Source organism: Daphnia pulicaria, chromosome 7, assembly GCF_021234035.1.
Source record: "Daphnia pulicaria isolate SC F1-1A chromosome 7, SC_F0-13Bv2, whole genome shotgun sequence".
In the NCBI taxonomy this organism is placed as follows: domain Eukaryota; kingdom Metazoa; phylum Arthropoda; class Branchiopoda; order Diplostraca; family Daphniidae; genus Daphnia; species Daphnia pulicaria.
Genome location: NC_060919.1, coordinates 15,780,334 through 15,803,496, shown reverse-complemented (window position 1 = coordinate 15,803,496; position 23,163 = coordinate 15,780,334). Strand labels below are relative to the sequence as shown.

The following is a 23,163-nucleotide window of genomic DNA, read 5'->3' as shown; positions in this document are numbered from 1 at the left end:
GCTGGGCGTGATGATGAAAACTGTATCTACTTCATCTCCAATGTATCTCCAAATGTTTTCTTTTCTTCTACGTGACCAGCGAACTCTTTAATTAGATCTACTTGTGATTTTACAGTATTTACTAGCAAAAACAATTTTCAAATAAGTAAGTTTCAGGTTTCACCACTTAAATAACCCATACACTCATCTCAACCACATTATCCTGTACTCTGACTTTTAAATGATTTTTCATACAAATTTTTAATAATTCTTTAGCCGATAAATAATAAATGTGGATGTAATGGAGGATATCTAACGTCCCAGCAATGAAAAAAAATATTAAAAAATAAAATCTGGATTATTAAAAGTTTTGGTTGTAATGTCAGGATTGGAACCAGCACTAACATAAAACAAAAGAGATAGGATGGAAAATAATAGTACCAAATTATGATCGCTGTTAATTATTCTTTTATACAAAAAATAAATTTCGATTGTTTTTTAACATTAAAAAAAAGTTATAAAAATGAAATTCGGATTTGAAAAAAAGTTTTGTCCGTTTCAGGATTGGAACCACTACCGTCTAGCACAAAACAGATCTGGTGGTAGATTTTACCAAACTATTATCGTTGTTCATTATTCTTTTAATTTACAAAAATTAACGACTCTTGTTAGTAATGCAGTGCGTTCACGAAACTGATCTGATGTACTAATCTAAACAGCTCCACATGACTCGGGCGCATACACCCTACAAGCCGCAGCCGTAACCGCTCAACTAATGTGTACTGTGCGACTTTTCGCGGCGTACCTTGAGAGGGATGATTCCGTTCGTGATCAATCCGGACGCGCTCACCACTACACCATGAGTGTCTTATGAATTTACTACTTTTAGATGTAGAGTAGACTATTTACCGAAATATTAATTCTTATTATGAATAAGGACCTATGAATTTCTGCATAGTTGAAGATACAAGTTCTAAAATTTCAGTTAACTTTTACATGAATCAAAATTAATTATTCAGCACTAACACTCATTAAACATTTTAATAGTAAGAAAATTGACATGGTCCCAGGTATTGGAACATTGATAAAAATTTAACTAGGGTTTCAAAATACTTTGATGTGCAAGGAGTTTGTAAAATTGAATGATAAAGAAATATTTCATAATTTTACTGCATGTCGTCCGTCATATTATTCATGCTGTCACCTGGTTTTGAATAATTGAATGTCGGTTCTCATTTTCATTTGCATCCAAATATGTCCCTATTACACAACAGAAAATAATTAATTACTGTTTAACCTAATCTAAATTCAGGTTGATAAGGTTTAAATTTGAAATCAGAAAATTGAAATACTCTACAAATTATGAAATTTCCACGTTTGTTATATTGTTCGATCAGTGCAGAATACAGACAACAATGAAATCAAATATGAATCAGTTTAAGTCTGCCACAGTTTTAGCAGAAGGGCGTTTGAGCTGCTGTTTGGGTTTCAGCGACAATGATGACATTCGACGAATAACAGTTTTCTGCTGGTCGCGGATCAGTTTGGCCGTGATGTCGGCCATCTCACGAAGCTTGTGCAAGGTGACAATTCTCTGCTGGTATCCCGAGCGATGCTCCTGTTTCTCGGCGGCTATCATCAGGTCAATGTAGTCGGGTGTGGAGAATGGATGAGGCCGCAGGGCGATTTCATCCAGCCGCTGGATACATGGATAAGTGAGTTGCATCAACTCCATCAGCTGTGACTCGTGTTTCTTGATTTCCTTCTCAATGCGGGCCAGCAACTGCTCATTTGTAAGCGCTTCACTCACGGCCCCTTGGTACTGTTGCCGGATGGCGTCGGATGAACGCTGGACCTTCTCCTTTACCATCTCGTACCTGTATTTTTGGTTAAAATGGACATTCCATGGGCATTTGCATATCATACAGCTGCCGCTTCGGTCCATGACGGAGCAACGGTGTTTGTCGTTGTCGTGAGCCTGTCGACAAGGGAAATGGCAAGTCGTGCGACAATTTTGGCAGTTGGTGGTGAACTGGCCAGTTCCGCTGATGTCTGTCGATTTGGGAACAAGCGTTTCAAATTCGAAAGCTTGGTTTGCGTCCATCTGATCTTCATTTTCTTTTAGAATTTTCTTGATTTTCTCAAGCTCGTCTACGCGTGTCAACTTCATTTCGGTCTTCATTTGGAGGCCTTCGACAAGGGCTTCAAGACGCTTTCGTTCTTCGAGCACTTCACGCGTGAGAGTCAAAGATTTGGATTCCATTACCCCCAAATCGTCGAAGAATTTGTCGAAACCGCCGACTGCCATGTCAAAGTAGGTCCGGTTGAATTCGTTCGTCTGGCGGTCGCCCTTGTTGGAAGTAAAGAAAATTGAATTGTTAAATTTATGATGAAGGGGAAGACCGGTGGATGGATCCATGGGCGACGGGATGCCGGCCTCTTTGACTGCGCCAAGAACCGGTGGCAACGCACCGTCAGAAAACGTCACCATCAGCCGAATATTATCCTTAATGTCTTGACCAAAAATGGACAAAATCGAGTCAAAAATGTACTTCTGAGTGGCCGTCAGTCTGGGGAGAGACGACTGGACGACAAAACAGACGGCCTCCAGTTGTTGAATCCCGTGACGGCACTGGAAATAATCTTGAATTTGTTGCATAATTTTCTTGTCTTTTTCCAGTCCACGAGTGTCACCAAATCCTGGAGTATCGACAACCGTCAGAGAATACTTCAGCCGGGATCCTTTCATTTCGTACAGGTCGTAGGTGGTCACCAAGTCCGTCTGGCTATAAGCTTGAGACTTGTCGGCCGGTTCGTCGATCAGTTTAAAGCGGAAATCGTCATCCCACTCGACGCCCAGCACATAATTCACCATAGCGTTGATGAGAGTACTTTTGCCGGAACCGGTGGCGCCCAGCATCAAGATGGTCCGTTGACGACGCTTGCCGGCCAACGCCAAGTAACTTGGTTCACCAAAAACGTAGTGTCCGACTCCTTGGGTCTTTGTCCCGTGACGTTTCTTCAATGGCAAACGGTAAGCGTCGATACCAGGCCCAACGGGACACTTTTTGCTTACACGACGGACGATATGTGCAGCTCTTTCGGCCTCTTCCAAGGTTTCAGCTTCCAAAATCGGCGTGGCCGGACTGTAGAAAGATGATCCAGCACCATCGTTGCAAACTGCTCGGACTTGAATGCAGTAAGTCGTACCTAGATCCAGAGGTTCCAAGGTGATCATCGTCTCCGTTGTAGATCGCTGAATGAATGAGGAATCCTGATTGCCGGCCATCCAACAATCAATCAAGTAACAGCTGATTATGACAGGCTTATTATTTTTCATTTCTTTGACGTGTTGCACGGAACCCTTGGATCCGAACATGCGGTTGCAAATCGATCCATCATCAAAGTCGCTGGTACTGTTGACATCTTCGTAATCTTCATCATCTGAAGTGTCAGCCCCATCATCTTCTTCTTCAATCTCGACATGATCCCAAGAAATTGTGATGCTGATGTCCGTCACGTACTGACATAAAAGTCCAGCTGGCGGTGGGCAAACCGGATCGATTGTCACCTCACAGCTGTTCGGACTGAACGGACTCCTCCCACCTGGTGTCACCACGGCAACGCGAAACACGTAACTCTCTTCCGATTGCAGATAGTTGATCGTAATTGACTTCGACTTGTGTTGAATGGAATCCCATTTTTCTCCGGATCCATCAATGTTGCGATACTGCAAAAGATAATTAGGCTCCTCGGTTGTCCAGCATTCTTCCTCGGTTGTCCAGCTCAGCGTGATCACGCCACGGTGGTTCTTTTCGACTGTAACTGGACCTGGAGCTTCAGGAATGGTGAAATTCCCATTTGACTCGAAAGTGGAGTCGTACAACCGCAGGAATGGCAACTCAGCAGCGCCACATATCGGATGATCATTGTAGAAAATGATGTAACGGACGCTGGAGATGTCGCTGTTGTTTTTAGTCACCCAGTCCGAAAATTCTTGAGCGACAGAAATGAACCGACGTCGATCAGCAGCGGAACGATGATCAACTTTTCCTTCCCGGATCCACTCGGATGGATGTGCTGGATGGCATTTAATGAAGTCATCAACGTAGGACCTCAATTCTTGCACCGTATTGTCAAACTGCTCGGAGATGCTGGGCAAATGAAGAACAACAGCGAGCACATTGTGGCCTATACTCTTGATTTCTTTTTCCAGTTGTTTAAATTCAGTCACCAGGTGGACACCGGGTAACTGTGAGAGCGTCTTCAAAGTTTTCAGTTGTTTCCGGTGATCAATGAGCCAATTTTCAAGCTCTTCCGGGATGAACGGGGATTTTCTTTCGACTGCTGCAACCATTTCCTCCATCTTCTCTTCCGGCTCACCACCTCTTCTAATTGAAATGGTCCATTCATACAGAGCTTTTTGCATAGCGCTCAAGAATTCGTTTAAACATTTATCAAATTGATTGACTCGTTTGGAAACGGCCAGTGGAATCCAGCAACGTTGGAAAGTCGAGCGTTGGTTCATTTCGGTCTTGACTGCGTCCGTTTCCATGCAGATGTGCTGCCACTGGTTCCACATCATCTGGCACTTGATGACCACATCTCGGGATACGTTGATTTTATTTTCTGGCAGCTGGATTATTCCGGCTTCGGTCGGCATCAGTTTGGCGAGTGGATACAGCCAAATTTTCAATGGAACGGCCTTGTTGACTTGATGATCTAATATCACCCGGCAGGCTTCGTATTGTTCGGCTACATTTTCTGATGTCCAGCTCTGATGTCCTTTCTTAACACCTAGCACATCTTTGTAAAGAATGCATTGCAAATCCTCTGGAACGAGATCATGGCCGCCGTCTTCCTCCTCGCCTTCCTTATCGTGATCCAGCTCCAGTTTCTTCCGGCCATCCGACAGACCTTTGGCGAAGAAAGTGGCGTAGTCAAACATTTTTTCAGACACGGAAACCTCAGGGTCGTCGTTGGTTGAAACTTCCGGATTTTGGAAGACACAAAAAGCCTCCAGGCCGAATTTGACAGCCACGACAACGTGAGTGGCCTTATTCTTGATGATCCTTTCCGGCCGGCAGATAATTTCCAGTTGACTTTTCGGGTCGATAGAAACTTTCCTGCTGGAAGAACGACAATGAATGGCCACTTCGGGTCCTCGACTTGACGATCCCGCCCGATCAGAAACGAACTGCCAAGCTCCGGTGAAAGGCGAACGGAATAGACCCGCCGTCAAACTCATGGCCGAGTGTTCGTCCAAATCGGATAGCCACGAACTGTGATCTTCTTCTTCAGTCGTTTGCAATGCAGATGACATCGAATGGACTTTTACAATTTCTTTCCTTTCGGTGGAAACGACCGACAAGCGGGACACGTCATCCGGGTCCCATAAGCGAGCATCTGGAACAAATTATACATAAGTTACTACCACATTATTGCGTAATTACTTCATTCATCTCAAGTGTTCGACTACAAAATGGATTTTAAAATTGGCAAATCAAAATAATGGTAAAATAGATAAAAAGCAAGTGAAAATAAGTGCGTTCAAATAATTGTGTTACATAGGTTACGCTTATTATTCAAACAAAAATTATTCAATGCCTCGTACCTGACCCTATTTAAGATTTTAAAATTTAAAATAAACCACCTAAACACAAGGGACCTTGAAGGCTACGACTAAAAACCATTTAAAAAAAAACAGACTGTTGGATATATGAGATTAAATTAAATTTGAAAATAACGTGGGTGATTGCGACGGACAAGTGGGACACGTCATCCGGGTCAAATAACCGAGCAGGCGAGCATCTGCACAATTTATACAGTTACTGTAAAATATTATTGCGCAATTACTTCGTAGATAGTAGATAAGCCAGTTTAAATAAGTGCGTTAGAATATTTTGTAATTACTGTTATATAGGTAATGCACATTATTTAAAAAAAAATTATTCAAAGCTTCGTTAAAATTTTAAAATTGAAAACCAGACATAGACACAAGGGACAATATAGGCTGCAGTTGAAAATCATTTTTTAAATGGACTGTTACGGATATGAGATTAAATCAAATTTTAAAATAACTTGGGTGATAAACTATGGCTATTTAAATGAAGATATTATTTGCTTAGACTTACTCGGTATGGCGACATCCTCGACGTAGTTGTAGAGAGTTCCAATCGCGAAACTGGATCCTAATGCCATCATCTTGATGCAATCTACGTGGTCGGCCATGCTGTTAATCGTCTGCTAGATGCAATGAAAACTGTTTAGTGTTTACTGAGTAGCGTTAACACTAATAACAAGCTAGAAAAAGAAAAGAATTAATTTACTTTCAACTGTTTACAGAGTAGCAATCAACACAACACGGCTGATCGGTGAATAACCCAAGACTAATGAGAGCTAGCCCAAATTGCTCGAGGGCCAAGAGGTGGAGCTTATTCGAAAAAGACACCCCCACCCTCTTTTGTTACACTTTGCCACCCCCCGACCTACCCCAACTTGGCCACCTGCTTTTATGTGGGAAATTGAAACTGGCGAAGGCGACACGAGCATTTGTCTCCTCGACACATAATTTAAAAAAAAAATACTTGCATTCTCAGTTCTCTCCAAATATCTAAGACCTATTGGATTTCAAGGCCGAGTTGTTGTAAATGCGCAACGTCTTAATTACTCCTCACTTGTGTTATTTCTTTTATTTCAATAGTTCTTTTGTAATTTAGTTTCATTCCTAATAATCGAAATTTTATGTTTCGACTTTCACAATATTGGAAGAATTAAGTTTAGTCATTATTAACCGAGTTTGAATATTGATGAAACATTTTATTCCGAGTTGAACATAATAGTTTTCTGAATTTATTTCCACGCATTTCAAATGTGTTAAGGGAGTTAAGAACGAAAGTAAGAGGATTAAGAATAGCAAAATTCGATGACGAAATAAAATGACCAAAACACCGAAACAAAAGCGTGGGAAATAATCTTAAGAAAAAGAGAAAAGCAAAATCCAGATCAGCAAAAGTCGAAACAAATTGCCCGTGAAAAAAAAAACCAAGAGTATTCTTAAAGAATTCGATCAACAAAAATGACACAATTCGGAACAATTTCGGACAAATTTCTTAAGAGAATGGACGACACATTTTCAATGATTAAAAAATGAACTTTGGAACTTCTGGCCGTCGGTTGAACTCATCAAATTTTTCATTCTGTCATCCAGACTTTGGTATGAGGCGCCATCGTCATCTTCTGCATCGGCCGTCTCCCCGTCATCCTCTTCATCATCGGTCGATTCTCCATCCACGTCGTCCTTCCGGTCAGTCGTCAAAAGGGATTCGTTGTTCCGGACTTTGCTGGTGATGACGGCCATTTGGCGCAGCTTCTTCAAACTTTCAATCCGCTCCTTGAAGCCGAGACGCTTCTCCTGTTGCTCGGCGTCGATGATGAGGTCGATGTACTGCGGAGTCGAGAACGGATTCGGACGCAGGGCAATGGCGTCCAGCTGCTGGATGCAGCGTGAAACCGTGTCGACTCTCTGCAGGACGATTTTGTTGTTGTCCTCGACGTGCTTTTCCAGCTCCTTCACCAGTTCCTCCGCCGTCAGTTTCTTTTTCAATTCCGCCTCGTACTTTTGCTTGATAGCATCGGATGAAGTGGCCTGCTTTTCAGTCACGTACTCCCACCTGTACGGCTGATTAGCGTGCATATTCCATATACACTTTTCCGGGCAGATGCGACAGGAACGAGTTTCCCTAGGCGTACTGAAATCCATGGCCCAGCACTCCATCTTGCCGTCGTCGTTCGGGATGGCACACGGGTTATGGCAAGTGACGTGACATTTGGTGCAATTCGTCAAGTATCCGTAAAGGTTCTCAACTTTCTTTGGCATATTGACTTCCACCTCGAACTCGACATTTTCATTGGCGTCAATTTGGGCCTGGCAATTGGTGATCATCTGCTTCGTCTTCCGCATTTCCTCCATCTTAGCCAAGCCGATTTTGATGAGCGGTTGAAGCCCATCCACCGTCGACTCCAGTCGCTTCCGTTCGTCGAGAACCTGTTTAGTTAGGGAAAGAGATTTGGTTTTCATCGTCGCCAACACAGTGAAGAAGCGCTGGAAGTTTTCCATGCCCATTTGCCAGAAGAATCGGTTGAATTTATCGGCTGTGTTTCCTGACTCGCGGCTGGAGCAAAAGAAACCGGAATTGTTAAATTTGTTGTGAAGGGGCTTTCCAGTATCGGCATCAATCGGACATGGCAGTCCAGCTTGGGAGATGGCGCTCAAGACGGGCGGAACTTGGCTGTCTGCAAACGTCAATAAGAAGTTGATGTTCTCCTTGACGTCGTTGCCAAAGATGGAGAGAACAGAATCAAAAATGTAAATTTGTGTGGGCGTCAAGCGAGGCAGGGAAGCTTGCGCCACAAAGCCAATCACGTCCAGTTCCTGGATTCCGTCCTTGTTCTCGAAAAACTTGCGGACCATTTCGGTGATTTCTTGGTCCCTGTCGAACCCTTTGGTGTCGCCGTAGCCGGGCGTGTCGACAATAGTCAGCGAATACGGAACGCGGAATCCTTCCGCGTGATTGATGTCGTAGGCCGTGATGCGGCTGGTCTGGCTATCAACTTGGGAGCGGCCGGCCGTCTGTTCTTGAATCAGCTGGAAGCGGAAGGTATCCTCCCACTGCACGTTGAAAATATAATTAATCATTCCGTTGATTAGCGTCGTCTTGCCGGAACCGGTTGCGCCCATCACCAAAATTGTTCTGTGCTGCATCCGCCCTTTCTGCTGGCCATCTCCTCTTCCAAAGACGAAGCGATCGGCCGTTGTTCGGTATCCAGTCGTTTTCGTAAGCGGAACAGCAAACAAATCCATGCCATTCCAGCTGCCGATTTTCTTGCATTTGTTCAGAATCGTTTCGGCGAATCGGACCTCTTCTGACTTTGTTGTTAATTCAACTGTTTGGCTGGGTGCGCTAATCTCTTGCCCATCATCAGAGACTGCAAAAATGTTGATCAAATAATTTGTCTCCGGTTCCAGATTTTCCAAACGGCATCCGGTCTCGGTGGACGGTACATCCAGTTGTTCATACGCCGAGTCATCTTCATCGTTTTTCAGCAAATAACGAACTTGGTAAGAAAAATTCCCCTTACCGCTTCCCTTGGACGGGCGAGACCACGTCAGCTCTGCTGTTGTTTGGGTTACCCACTCGACTTGCGGATCAGACGGAGGCTGGAGTGTCCCTTTGTTCCCGGTCTTGGGTGTCGGTTGAGCGGATCCATTTTTCATTGCTTGGCCAGTCATTTGCTTCGTTTGATGAGGGACATGGACTTGTTTGCTGGGCTTCTTTTCTTCTTCATCAGAAATGTTTCCAAAAATATCAAAGTTGGAAGTGTCGATGACATCGCTGAATTCACTACGTCCAATTGCAGTGTCGGCCGCCACTCGAATTTCCAGCTCCGATCCACTTTTCAAAACGTTAAGGATTATTTGGGTTTCGCCGGCCTTGGCCGTCTTCTGCTGCATCCAAGAATCGGAACTGTTTTTCGGCTTGGATTCGACGACAAAGTGAAATGGGTAGCCGAGATTTTGATATTCCCAGTCTAGACGGATTGAACGCGTCGTTTTCTTGCCCGATTTACCGGAAGCGAATTGAATCACGAGACCGGTGGGCGGAGTGGGCAACTCTCTCAAGTTTTCCTTCAGAAGATTTCCATCCTCGTAGACGGAATAACGACAGGTTGCTTTACCCGGTTCGACGGGAGTGATGACGAAGCGAACTTTCTTCTCCAGATGTTTGTTTTTCTCGACGTGACTGGCAAACTCCCGGATTCTGTCCATCACTTGCTTTTTCTTACGCGGTACCATGTGCCATGGAAGATCGTCCTTCTCCTCGTCTCCTTCCTCCATGTCGACGTCGTTGTCAATTGCCACCAGCTTGGTGTAATCTTCAACGTAGTCCGTCATTTCCTTACAAATCTCTTCTGTTTTCTCATCCAGTGGAGGTACAGATAAGACGAGTGTATACTTCGTCTCATAAGAATCAGCTAACTCTTTCTCCAACATCTTTTTGTCGACTATGTAAATTATGCCGGGCACGCCAGCCAACTTCCCGGCCATTTCCGCCTCTGCCTCTTTGTAGGCCAGCCAAAGTCGCAGTTGTGACGGTTTGAAAAGCGGATGGTTTTCGACAATGTCGGCAATTTTTTCGATTTCACTGTCGTCTTCATCGACAGATCCGCGAGCTTTCACGACTGCATTTTTCAAGCTCTTCTTCGCCAGTTCCTTGTACTTAATAACAGCATCGAGGAATTGACGCAGAGAGGAACGATTGACTTTCTTGTTATTTTTGCGAATAGCTTCCAACTTGACGCCGACTTGATCCAGCTCATCCAGAATAGAGGAACAACGAGCCATCAGATCAGCATCGACGTCTCGGTACTCGAACGGTTGCCATCCTCCGGTCGGCTTGGTGAAAACCTTCAATGGGCAGAGAACAGCGGCGATTGGGACGGCCTTGTTGGTTTCGACGTCAGACTTCTGTATTTGCTCGATGAGTTTGAGGCAATTCTTGTAAGCGTCAAAGTATCCGCATTCCCGGACTGCCTGAGTTTGGTTATCGGCATAAAAGCGGCATTTCATTCGGTTAAGCTGTTTAACTTCTTCCTTTTCAAATTGGTCAGCGAAATCGGTAGACGTTTGGCCGTCTTCCAGCGCGTTCTGAAATTTGGCTGACAGCTTGGTCAATTTTTCTTCTGCCTCTTCTCGATCGTTTTCGTCATTTACGTCAAGATCCTGAGTCAGGACGCAATAAGCTTCAGCTCCGTAGACCACACCCACTACGACGTGAGTAGCTTCCGACTTTTTCATTTCTTCTTCGTCGTTTAAAAGAAACGAGCCTTCTTTTTCAATTAGCGCCTTCACATCTAATGACTCTTTCTTGGATTGGACGTGGCATCTGAGTGTTACAGTTTCCTGGGAGGGATCTGATACGTCGTTCACGAAGTTGCTGGCGCCGCGATACTTTTCAATAAGTCCCGAGACAACGCTGGCCTGAAGGTGCTCATCAAGATCCATCAGCTCCCATTTGCTTGCTGAAGAGCTCGAAGTAACTTCCAAGTTCAGCTGCCTTGCGATATTGGTGACTGAAGCCAAATCCTGCCCATTGCCTGTTACAATAAGTGTAGTGTCATTAGTAACAATTGAATCAGATGGAAATGCCCTCGTACAACATTTAAAATGAAATTACATGAATGAGCAAAGGTTGCACAAAGGCGCACAAATGTTTCACAGTGCGAGAAAGAAGTTAACCACAACAGAGTTTTGTTTCTTTAATGCATTATTGCATTAAGATTCATCGACAAAATTAGCAATAGCTGAATGCAAAATATCTGTTTTTTTAAGCAACAAATTTAAGAGCAACATGGAAAAACGAGAAATATTTACCTGAAACAATGCAGTCATTACGATGGTTATATAAGTCGCCAAGCTGGAAACGGCGACCCAAAGCAGCAATTTTCATAACTTCCTCTTCCTCAGCCATGTTGAATTTCTTCTATGCCTAATTCACTTTCTGATAGATTATAAAAGTAGACAATTATCAATTAATCAATTATTAAATAGCCTTTGAGTTATAACGTACGTTACGGTCGGTTGGTGGTTATCAACTGTTGAGTGTCTGAGTGTGTGTAAAGTGTAAACCAAACGTTCAAAATCTGTTGCCGAGGGAGAATTTTGGATTTTATGCCTTTGGCCAATCACGTCATTTCTGAAAATAAGCTCCGCCCTCCATCTTGGGTCTTGTTCGAACTTGTTGGAAATCCAAATTTTGGTTTTCAAACAGTTTTTTTCTCGCCCCCCCTCCTATTTTTCTTTATTGCGGTTTGAGCTTCTGGTTTCTCATCCTCTCCTTTCCCACGTGTTCGGTTTCGAGTTGATTCCTTGGAGGAGGGGGATATGTTCTGTAAAATTTTCCATCATGCGAAATCCGAACAGCAGTTGAATAACGTCGTGGTCGACAAAAGAACATACAACATGCGCAGTTTCTCACGTTATTGTTCGATTGTTGTTGTTTCTACGTGATTTATTTCAGAGTTTGGCACAGTGTGGACTGTGGAGACAGACTTTGAGTCATTGAGTGTGCACTATATCAAGAGCTCTTAAATTTTGGTTGAACTTGTTGGCTTTCTGGCGTCGTCGTGGTAATTTGAATTTCTTTTTTGCTATTAAATTATTATGCAAGATGACTCATTTTTTATTTTTAAAAATTTCTCATTTTAATCTTGTCGATTTGTTGACGATGGCAGTTGGTGCTCGTTAGGGTCAAGTTAAGGACGCATTTTGCAGAGCTCCAATCAGTCAAAATATCAGAAGTGAAAATCATCCTCGGTTTCTTATTAGTGGATTTCTTTCGTCTCAAGCCGGTAATTATTTTTTTTTTCTATGCTATATCACGTCATATGTTATATAATCCCATCTTGAATGAAAAGTTGATGTGAATTATTGATAATTTTGGACAAGTGCACTTGTATTTATTAAAGAAACGTCAAAGTATTGTGTTTTATGTGGCAACTGTCATATTTTATGTAAAAACCTTTTAGTTACTGTTTTCTTAATTTTTTATATAGTTGAGAGATGGATCCCATTCGATTATCCGCTCTGGGCCGCGCCGTCCAAGTCGGAGACTTTTACAATTATTACAACGACAACATTTTGCCAGGTGAAATTTGTGTTTTCATTTGCTGGATAAAAGTCTAGTAGCAGTCAAACTTTTTCATTGATACGAGTATCATTTATAGTCTATTATGAATTATTTTGTTATCGGTTTCACTGCTACTATATTTGTTGTAGAGAGCAAGATTTTAACAGATATTTTTACTCACTGTATTTTTTATGACAATATATGATTAATCCAACCTCCAACCTGTACACTAATATAATTTATGTTATTCCTTTCAATCAACAGGTGCTATCAGAGTACTTAGGCACAGTAAAGACATCAGTCGCATTTGCGAAGTGAAGAACTCGTTCTTCTTCCAGCAACCGGACAAATTCAAGCGTCACATGCTAGGCATCCATTCGCACCTGGATCAAAGCATTGAAGGAGGATCCGTGGACTTAAAGCGTCTCTGGTTTGCTGGTTACCTAGAACCTACGCCAAACGAAGACGCCAACATGGCAAAAGTTGACGTCATCTTCCGCATCACCAAACGAACAGAGGAATTCGTTCCACAGTATTTAGACCAACCCAAAATGACTGAGTATCAGCTAACTACTGGTGGCAAGGCTACACATGTGGTTAAGAAGGTCTTCTATGGAGCCGAGCTAATCATTTCGATGAGACGACCTCTCAATTTTCAAATCGAGTCTAAAGCCAGCGCCGAAGGAAACCTTTATGTGGCAGCCCAAACCTACTTCAAGACCATCGTTCAAAATGTGTTTACCGAAAAAGAGCCGACCGAATTAGACTCCGTTATATGCACCATTTTTTCCAGCATCGACGCTGGGAACGTCAAGAACGGAACCGTCGAGGACTCGTGTAAACTACTAATAGATGCCATTACTTCTGCTAATGATGAAAAGTGGAAGCCGATGGATATTATCTTGCAATCTATTCCGGCACAAGTTGAAGCTCGGCTTTTGTCAGAGAAGATGAACGACGTCGAGTTCGAAATGGAAAGGCAACTCGCCATGTTGAAGACGATCGTACAGGAGAGTTATGCCATTTCAAAATACCCGTCCATCGATCGCGTTCCTCCACTTGAGAAGGCAATGTGTCAGTTTCTTGATCTCCTGACTCCGCTCCGGAAGAAAATTGATAGTTCCTACTCGCAATTTCACATAAATATGGACCCTCCGCAGCAAATGTTAGTCAAAATTAAAACTATTGCAAGTCTGCTGACCGAAATGAACGATTGGATGATTCATCGTCGCCAAGAAGTGGAGATTATGCGTTCAATTCTGTCAGGCACTAATTTGCCCATGTCTGATTTAGAAGAAATCAATAGTAGTGTGTCCTACGGTGATGGAAAACGCATCAGAGTTTTAATCTTGAAAATGGACTATGTCCAAGATCCGCTGATTGACCGCCTGTCTAAATTACTGGGGAATCGTGAATCTTTTAAAACTCCCGTTTTCTGGATTGCGACTAGTGGGAAACATCGGATTGAACACATTGCTAAATCGCTGGCGTCTTTTGAAAAAATCAGTAGCAGGAGTACATCGCTGGGTAGCTGTTACCAGATAGGACTGGTACCATTCTCTTCGTCCATGATCGATGGAAAAGTAATAACTGTTGCGTATTCTGTGGGAGACCATCCCAAAGTTGCTGCAACCGAGTCAATCCAGCCTTCGTTCAACAGTCAAGAAGACCAGTTTCCTAGTCCTTCACCGAATTCAACTTTATTTCCTCCTTTTAAAACTTCCCTTGTACCAACAGTGTACAACCATCAGCAGCTGCGGACGCGGAATGTCAAACAACTCGGTCCTATTAAAAGTGCTCATCCAACTGTTGAAGAAGACTGCCCTGCCCAAAAAGATGTCGATAGGAAAGAGCCAATCCCGCCTTCTCCCAGAGATGGTCAGATCCAGAATAAATATTCTGAGCCATCGTTCAGTCTGTTGGGCAGTATGAAAGACACCAAATGTGAGCATGTGAATTGTACCCCGCCGATTCCGTCTCCCGCCAACGTAAGAAAAAAGTCGTTTGAATTGACGAAACAACACGATTCTATGAAGCAAGTTCAAAAACAGGACTCTGCTGCTGATGTTCAGATTGAGGGGAACGTAAAAGAGAAAAATCTAATCACAGAAAAGGGCCAGCCAACGAAGAAGCAAAATTTGCCTGTAGATGCTCGCTTTGAGAAGGCGACTCCAAGCATCAAACCAGATCCTCCAGCGCAAGAAAATTTGGCATCCCGTCATCAAGCATCCGCAATCCTCAAGCAGACTGAGAGGGACGTATTAGAGCAGAGTGAAGCCAAAGAGAAGAGCCAGACAACAAAGAAGCTTCACCAGTTTTCACCTGTAACAATTCGCTTTGGGAATTCCACAGAAAAATTGCGTGCAACAGGATTTGACACTTTATCAGAGGAAATTTCAACATTCGAACCAGCTCCTCCGGTGCAAGAAAGCCCACCAATCCATCAGCAAGACCTTGATCGTCAACAGAATGAAGTTAAAAATCAAGAGCAAAATTTCCCCAAGGGAGCTGACAGCACAACCTCAGCTAAAGTTGGAAGAGTAGCTGAAATGTTTGCGCAAGAGACCAATCAGTACGCAAAATTAATTAAGCAAGGCCAACCGAATGTTTACCTGCTGAATGCAAAGGAGATATCGGTCAGTGAAGACTTCCGCTGGTTCGACATCGACCACCATGACGCCTCTGCTACACCAGAAGTTCATCGTGAGCACAAAATAATCATTTTGATGGGCGCCACTGGGTGCGGCAAGAGCACGCTCATCAACGGTATGGTGAACTACATTCTCGGCGTCAAGTGGAACGATCCATTCCGCTTCAAATGTGTCCGGGAAGACGAAACGACCGCCAGGAACCAGGCGATAAGCCAAACGAGTTCGGTGTCAGCCTACACTCTTCGCCACCATGACGGGATGGCCGTTCCGTATTCGATCACGATCATCGATACGCCAGGATACGGAGACACGCGAGGAATGGTCAGAGACCGGCTAATCACGCGCAACATTCATCAATTTCTAACTCAACAGGAGAATAGTGTGGACCAGATTCACGCCGCCTGTTTTGTGGCCGCTTCTGGCGACAGCCGACTGACGGCCACCCAGCGTTACATCATCGACTCGGTTCTTTCCATTTTTGGCAAGGACGTCAAGGAGAACATGAGACTGTTGGTGACGTTCGCCGACAACGCTGATCCTCCCGTCGTCGAGGCCTGCCTGGCTGCCAATTTCCCCGTGACATCCGCGTCGGTCGGAATCACGTTCAGTAAATTTAATAGTTCGGTCCTGTATGCTTCCAACCAAAATCAAGGAGATTTCTGTTTCGACGAGCTTTTCTGGGATATGGGCCAGGAGAATTTCTACAAATTTTTTACGATGCTGGAAGAAATGAACGGCCGAAATCTGAAATCTACTCGGGATGTTATCCAACGACGGCAGCAATTGGAACAGTCACTCAAAGACATTGAAACGGAGTTGGAAGGAGCCCTTTCAACCATTGAAGGCATGGAGGAGATCCACCGAAAATTGCGAGAATGTGATAACAAAATTGAAGCCAATAAAAATTTTGTCTTGGAAAAAACGGAAGTGCGTAACGTGGAAGTGAAATGCGACAAGGGATTTTCAGCTTACAACTGCAAACAGTGCAAGAAAACTTGCGAGAAACCTGCTAAAATCATTAATTTTGAAAGGAAAATGTGTACGGACAGGCACTGCAACTGCCCGCCAGCTGCCCACGTTTATCAACATTTTTCCTTGGTGAAGACCACAGCAAAGGTTACAACCACGCTACTGGATATGAAGGCTGAATACGAATCGAATCACAACAGAAAATTGAAGACGGAAGACATCATGGCGAGCTGTTTAGACGATTTAAACATGGCTAAAGGCAAAGTGTTGAGTCTACTGGAACAAGTGGGTGCCAATGCCAAATCACTGGATTCGACTGCCCTCCGTTCAAACGCATTAAGTCCAGCAGAGTACCTTAGTTTAATGAAGAGCCGGGTGCTCGAGGAACAAAAGCCCGGTTACTTGACTCGTTTGCAAACATTGACGGAGCTGCAACAAAGTCTAGCTTTTCCAGCAGTACCAGCAGCAAAGAAGGATAAGTGTCCCGTGACTCCCACCGCCCAGCCAGGAAAAGTCAACGCGGGATCTTGCGGCCGTGGTCGTCTGTTGGCGATGAGTTCTACTGGTAGTCCCGGTGAATCGACTAATTCCGGAAGAGGAGAAACGTTATCGAGAAATGAGTCTCAAAACTATTCCGGATTGTCTAAAATTCCGCCAGCCGGAGGAAGCGGAACCGATTCTCGCTATCAAAGCTGGATGAGTGGAACCAACAGTCACGTCTCTGCATCGACTACATCCGCCAGCAGCCAAAAGAGAACGGAAGAAACCAAGGAAGGCGGAGGAGCTGGTCGTGGACATGGCAGTGGTCGTGATATCACATCCAAATGGCAAGAGAATCCCGTCCAACAAGAAAAAGTTAACGTGGGATCTGGCGGCCGTGGTCGTGGCTATCTGTTGAGCATGGATTCCACTGACAGCTCCGGTGAATCGGATCATTCTGGAAGAGGAGAAACGTCATCAAGATCAGTTCAAAACTATTCCGGCTCGTCTAACATTCCTTCGACCGGAACATCTGCCAGTGGAAGCGGAAGCGGAAGCGCAACCGGTCCTTACTGTCAAAGCTGGATGAGTGGAACCAACAATAAAGTCGCTGCATCGACTACACCCGCCAGCAGCCAAAGGAATAAAACGGAAGAAACCAAGGCAGACGGAGGAGTTGGTCGTGCTTCTTTCTACTCCAATTCTGGACGTCAAGTTAGACATCCTCTAGGTGAGCCTGAAAGCTATTATAAATCAAGTGAGAAAGCTCCCAAGCCTTGCCAAAAGAAAGATGCTGAAGATGGTCAGAAACCCGACGTGACATCAAAAGGTTAGTCGACTACTCTTTTGAACTTGCATAGAGAAAGCAATCAAGCCTGTGAACCGAAAGTGATTGTAACGTATTCTTTAATAGGCAATGAAAACGGATTCTCTTCTGAAGAGGAAACCGAGCAAAGCAACAAACAAACAAAGAAGAAAAAAAACATTGTCGTATCTTTTTTTGAAAGTTGGATTCCATGGAAATAGATGGCTCGTCGTAACTGCAGCTATGAAAAATATTTCGTTGATTTTATGACAGCTAATTCAGACAAATGTTTTTGCCTTTTCAAAAAGGGATTTTTAATAATGAATCAATCTAATCATCCAGTTTTTTTTGTCCCATCTAAGAAATGAATACATAACGGTCATGTCATTTTATATTTTTAAATATTTATCTCAGCTATCTTTTAGAGCAATACCGCATTGACAATCACAGATGTTTTCTTGCGATTAATGGATTATTAAGTCTTCAAAATGATTGCACTAATGAATCCGAGTAATGACATGAATGTATTGTATCTTTTAGCTAATTGATTTTTTTAAAGTTTAGCTTTCACACAAGACTTCAGATTTTCAGATTTTTGCTGATTTTTTTTTTTTTAATTATACTTTTTAATTTTAGGGAAATTGAAAACTTTGCTACGCTTTGGTTGTCTTGATTTTGTGTTTTTGTCATTTTGTTTCGCCATTAAATTTTCTTTCTATGGAGCAGTTACACATCCTGCGTTGCGCATTCTCCGCAAATGCGAAAATCTCATTTGTGTCCAAGCTGGTGTGTGTCGCCTACAGCGTCTTACGGGAAAACCAACTTCTTCCCGTTAAAACAGTTGTTTTCTTACCTATAACTTTGATTTCCCCCCTTTTCTTCCTAACAGTGAATACTTTATTCATTTCTCTATTATCTAATTTTTATTTCTATCCCCAATTCCATCTGGTTGATTTTTAATTAATTTTTGTTTGTGACTGGTTTTTTTGTTCGTCTCCTGTAGCAGACGTTTCTACACAGAATCGACCACGCTACGAACGAAATTCTTCTGCTACAAGAGACCAAAAAAAAACCAGTCACAAAAAAAAATTAATTAAAAATTAACCAGATGGAATTGGGGATAGAAATAAAAATTAGGTAATAGAGAAATGAATAAAGTATTCACTGTTAGGAAGAAAAGGGGGGAAAATCAGAGTCATAGATAAGAAAACAATTTTATTACCGAGGAGAAGTTGGTTTTCCCATAAGACGCTGTAGGCGACACACACCAGCTTGGACACAAATGAGATTTTCGCATTTGCGGAGAATGCGCAACGCAGGATGTGTAACTGCTCCATTCCTTTTAATACTCCACATTTGAAAAGTAAAAAGGCGTGGAAATTCAGAAAATTGTTGGCTCGGAATAAACTTTTTCATCAAGTTTCAAGCTAGCTCGATTAATATAGATGGCATTCAACATAATTGTAAAGTCTTACACATTTTATTCGGGTTAGAAATCAAACTGATGAAAAATGCAAAAACAAAATTAAAGTTTAAGCTGAACACGGGTAATAAGGTAAATCGACCTCGAGGTCTTGTTTTGTGAGAATACAAGTATTTCTTTTTTTTAATTATGTGTCGACGAGACAAATGCTCGTGTCGCCTTCGCCAGTTTCAATTTCCCACATAAAAGCGGGTGGTGAATTTGGGGTAGGTCGGGGGGTGGCAAAGTTTAACAAGAGGGTGTCTTTTTCGAATAAGCTCCGCCTCTTGGCCCTCGAGCAATTTGGGCTAGCTCTCATTAGTCTTGGGTTATTCACCGATCAGCAGTGTTGTGTTGATTGCTACTCTGTAAACAGTTGAAAGTAAATTAATTCTTGTCTTTTTCTAGCTTGTTATTAGTGTTAACGCCACTAACAGTTTTCATTGCAACTAGCAGACGATTATAAACAGCATGGCCGACCACGTAGATTGCATCAAGATGATGGCATTAGGACGCAGTTTCGTGATTGGAACGCTGTACAACTACGTCGAGGATTTCGCCATACCGAGTAAGTCTAAACAAATAACATCTTCATTTAAATAGCATTTATCACCCACGTTATTTCAAAATTTGATTAAATCTCATTTCCGTAATAGTTTATTTAAAAATGATTTTCAACCGTAGCCTACATGGTCCTTGTGTCTATGTCTGGTAATTTTCAATTTTAAAATTTTAATGAAGCCTTGAATAATTTTTTTTAAAATAATGTGCATAACCTTTATAAAAGTAATTACAAAATATTATAAATGCACTTATTTTAATTTTAAATTTTAAAATCTTAAATAGGGTCAGGTACGAGGCATTGAATAAGTTTTGTTTGAATAATACGCATAACCTATTTTATTGCCTTTTATCTATTTACGTTTATCATTGATTTGCCGATTTTAAATCCATTTTGTAGTCGAACACTTGAGATAAATGAAGTATTACGTAATAATGTGGTAGTAACTTATGTATAATTTGTTCCAGATGCTCGCTTATGGGACCCGGATGACGTGTCCCGCTTGTCGGTCGTTTCCACCGAAAGGAAAGAAACTGTCAAAGTTCATTCCATGTCATGTGCCTTGCAAACGACTGAAAAAGAAGATCACAGTTCGTGGCTATCCGAATTGGACGATCACTCGGCCATGAGTTTGACGGCGGGTTTTTTCCGCTCACCTTTCACGGGAGCTTGGCAGTACATTTCTGATCGGGCGAGATCGTCAAGTCGAGGACCCGAAGTGGCCATTCGCTGTCATTCTTCCAGCAAGAAAGTTTCTATCGACCCGAGAAGTCAACTGGAAATAATCTGCCGGCCGGAAAGGATTATTAAGAATAAGGCCACTCACGTTGTCGTGGCGGTCAAATTCGGCCTGGAGGCTTTTTGCGTCTTCCAAAATCCGGAAGTTTCGACCACCAACGACGCTGAGGCATCCGTTTCAGAAAAAATGTTTGACTACGCCAATTTCTTTGCCAAAGGTCTGTCGGATGGCCGGAAGAAATTGGAGCTGGATCACGACAAGGAAGGCGACGAGGAAGACGGCGGCCATGATCTCGTTCCAGCAGATTTGCAGTGCATTCTTTACAAAGATGTGCTGGGCGTTAAAAAAGGACATCAGAGCTGGACGTCTAATAATGTAGCCGAACAGTACGAAGCCTGCCGGAAGATATTAGATCATCAAGTCAACAAGGCTGTTCCATTGAAAATTTGGTTGTATCCACTCGCCAAACTGATGCCGACCGAAACCGGAATAATTCAGCTGCCGGAAAATAAAATCGACGTCTCCCGACATCTGGTCATCAAGTGCCAGTTGATGTGGAACCAGTGGCAGCACATCCGCATGGAAACGGACGCAATCAAGACCGAAATCAGCCAACGCTCGACTGTCCAACGCTGCTGGATTCCACTGGCCGTTTCCAAACGAGTCAATGACTTTGATAAATGTCTGAATGAATTCATGAGCGCTATGCAACAAGCTTTCTACGAATGGACCATTTCAATTAGAAGAGGTGGTGAGCCGGAAGAGAAGATGGAGGAAATGGTTGCAGCAGTCGAAAGAAAATCCCCGTTCATCCCGGAAGAGCTTGAAAATTGGCTCATTGATCACCGGAAACAACTGAAGACTTTGAAGACGCTCTCACAGTTACCTGGTGTCCACCTGGTGACTGAATTTAAACAACTGGAAAAAGAAATCAAGAATGTAAGTCACAATGTGCTCGCCGTTGTTCTTCATTTGCCCAGCATATCCGAGCAGTTGGACACTAATGTTCAAGAATTGAGGTCCTACGTTGATGCGTTTACTAAATCCCATCCAGCTCATCCAGCCGAGAGGATCAGGGAAGGTAAAGTTCATCATCATCGCTCCGCTGCTGATCGACGATTCATTTCTGTCGCTCAAGAATTTTCGGACTGGGTGACTAAAAACAACAGCGACATCTCCAGCGTCCGTTACATCATTTTTTACAACCATCAGCCGATATGTGGCGCTGCTGAGTTGCCATTCCTGCGGTTGTACGACTCCTCTTTCGAGTCAAATGTGAATTTCACCATCCCTAATGCTCCTGGTCCAGTCACAGTTGAAAAGAACTATCGTGGCGTGATCACGCTGAGCTGGACAACCGAGGAAGAAGTCGAGGAGCCTAATTATCTTTTACAGTATCGCAACATTGATGGATCCGGTGAAAGGTGGGATTCCATCCAACATCATTCCGAGGGAATTACGATCAACTATCTCAAACCGGAGGAGAGTTACGTGTTTCGCGTTGCCGCAGTGACACCTGGAGGGAGGAGTCCGTTCAGTCCGGTCAGCTTTGAGGTGACAATCGATCCGGTTTGCCCGCCGCCAGCTGGATTGCAGTGTCGGTACGTGACGGACAACAGCATCACCATTTCCTGGGACCATGCCGAGATTGAAGAAGAAGATGGGTCAGAAGATGTCGTCAGTACCAGCGACTTTGAGGATGGATCGATTTGCAACCGCATGCTTGGATCCAAGGATTCCGAGCAACACGTCAAAGAAATCAAGAACAAGAAGCCTGTCATTAGCTGTTACTTGATTGATTGCTGGATGGCCGGCAATCAGGATTCCTCATTCATCCAGCGATCCACAACGGAAACGACGATCACCTTGGAACCTCTGGAACTTGGTACGACCTACTGCATTCAAGTCCGAGCAGTTTGCAATGATGGCGCGGGATCATCTTTCTACAGTCCGGCCACACCGATTTTGGAAGCTGAAACCTTGGAAGAGGCCGAAAGAGCTGCACACATCGTCCGTCGTGTAAGCAAAAAGTGTCCCGTTGGGCCTGGTATCGACGCTTATCGTTTGCCATTGAAGAAACGTCACGGTACAAAGACCCAGGGTGTTGGCCATTACGTTTTTGGGGAACCAAGTTACTTGGCGTTGGCCGGCAAACGTCGTCAACGGACCATCTTGATGCTGGGCGCCACCGGTTCCGGCAAAAGTACTCTCATCAACGCTATGGTGAATTATGTGCTGGGCGTCGAGTGGGACGACGATTTTCGTTTTAAATTGATCGATGAGCCGGCCGACAAGTCACAAGCTCACAGTCAGACGGACTTGGTGACAACCTACGACTTGTACGAGATGAAAGGATCCCGGCTGAATTATTCTCTGACCGTCGTCGATACTCCAGGATTTGGTGACACTCGTGGTCTGGAAAAAGACAAGAAAATTATGCAGCAAATCCAAGATTATTTCCAGTGCCGTCACGGGATTCAACAATTGGAGGCCGTCTGTTTCGTCGTCCAGTCGTCTCTCCCCAGACTGACGGCCACTCAGAAGTACATTTTCGACTCCATCTTGTCTATTTTTGGCCAAGATATTAAGGACAACATTCGGCTGATGGTGACGTTTTCTGACGGCGCTTTGCCACCGGTTCTTGGCGCAGTCAAAGAGGCCGGTATCCCGTCACCCATAGATCCATCCACCGGTCTTCCTTTACATCACAAGTTTAACAATTCAATTTTCTTTACTTCCAACAAGGGCGACCGCCAGACGAACGAATTCAACCGGACCTACTTTGACATGGCAGTCGGCGGTTTCGACAAATTCTTTGACGATTTGG

General features: G+C 43.6%; 2 protein-coding genes across 2 annotated transcripts; one reads left to right on the top strand and one right to left on the bottom strand.

The window, feature by feature from the left end:
• Window positions 1-6,785: 6,785 nt before the first annotated feature.
• LOC124348665 lies at window positions 6,786-11,695 on the bottom strand. The gene is made up of 3 exons (XM_046798934.1): window positions 11,610-11,695; window positions 11,414-11,540; window positions 6,786-11,136 (listed from the first exon to the last, which is right to left on the bottom strand). Exons 2-3 carry the CDS (start codon window positions 11,508-11,510, stop codon window positions 7,115-7,117), a joined length of 4,119 nt encoding a protein of 1,372 aa, XP_046654890.1. The 5' UTR covers window positions 11,511-11,540; window positions 11,610-11,695; the 3' UTR covers window positions 6,786-7,114.
• Window positions 11,696-11,816: 121 nt separating this feature from the next.
• Window positions 11,817-17,965, top strand: LOC124348664. Its single transcript, XM_046798933.1, has 5 exons — window positions 11,817-12,168; window positions 12,274-12,390; window positions 12,595-12,686; window positions 12,933-17,597; window positions 17,682-17,965. Exons 3-5 carry the CDS (start codon window positions 12,602-12,604, stop codon window positions 17,792-17,794), a joined length of 4,863 nt encoding a protein of 1,620 aa, XP_046654889.1. The 5' UTR covers window positions 11,817-12,168; window positions 12,274-12,390; window positions 12,595-12,601; the 3' UTR covers window positions 17,795-17,965.
• The last annotated feature ends 5,198 nt before the right edge of the window (window positions 17,966-23,163 follow it).

Coding starts and splice junctions, on each gene's coding strand:
- LOC124348665 (XM_046798934.1), bottom strand. CDS start 11,510: ATGGCTGAGGAAGAGGAAGTTATGAAAATTGCTGCTTTGGGTCGCCGT. Junction 11,137..11,413: donor TAATGACTGCATTGTTTCAG/GTAAATATTTCT, acceptor TTATTGTAACAG/GCAATGGGCAGGATTTGGCT.
- LOC124348664 (XM_046798933.1), top strand. CDS start 12,602: ATGGATCCCATTCGATTATCCGCTCTGGGCCGCGCCGTCCAAGTCGGA. Junction 12,687..12,932: donor CAACGACAACATTTTGCCAG/GTGAAATTTGTG, acceptor TTCAATCAACAG/GTGCTATCAGAGTACTTAGG. Junction 17,598..17,681: donor ACCCGACGTGACATCAAAAG/GTTAGTCGACTA, acceptor ATTCTTTAATAG/GCAATGAAAACGGATTCTCT.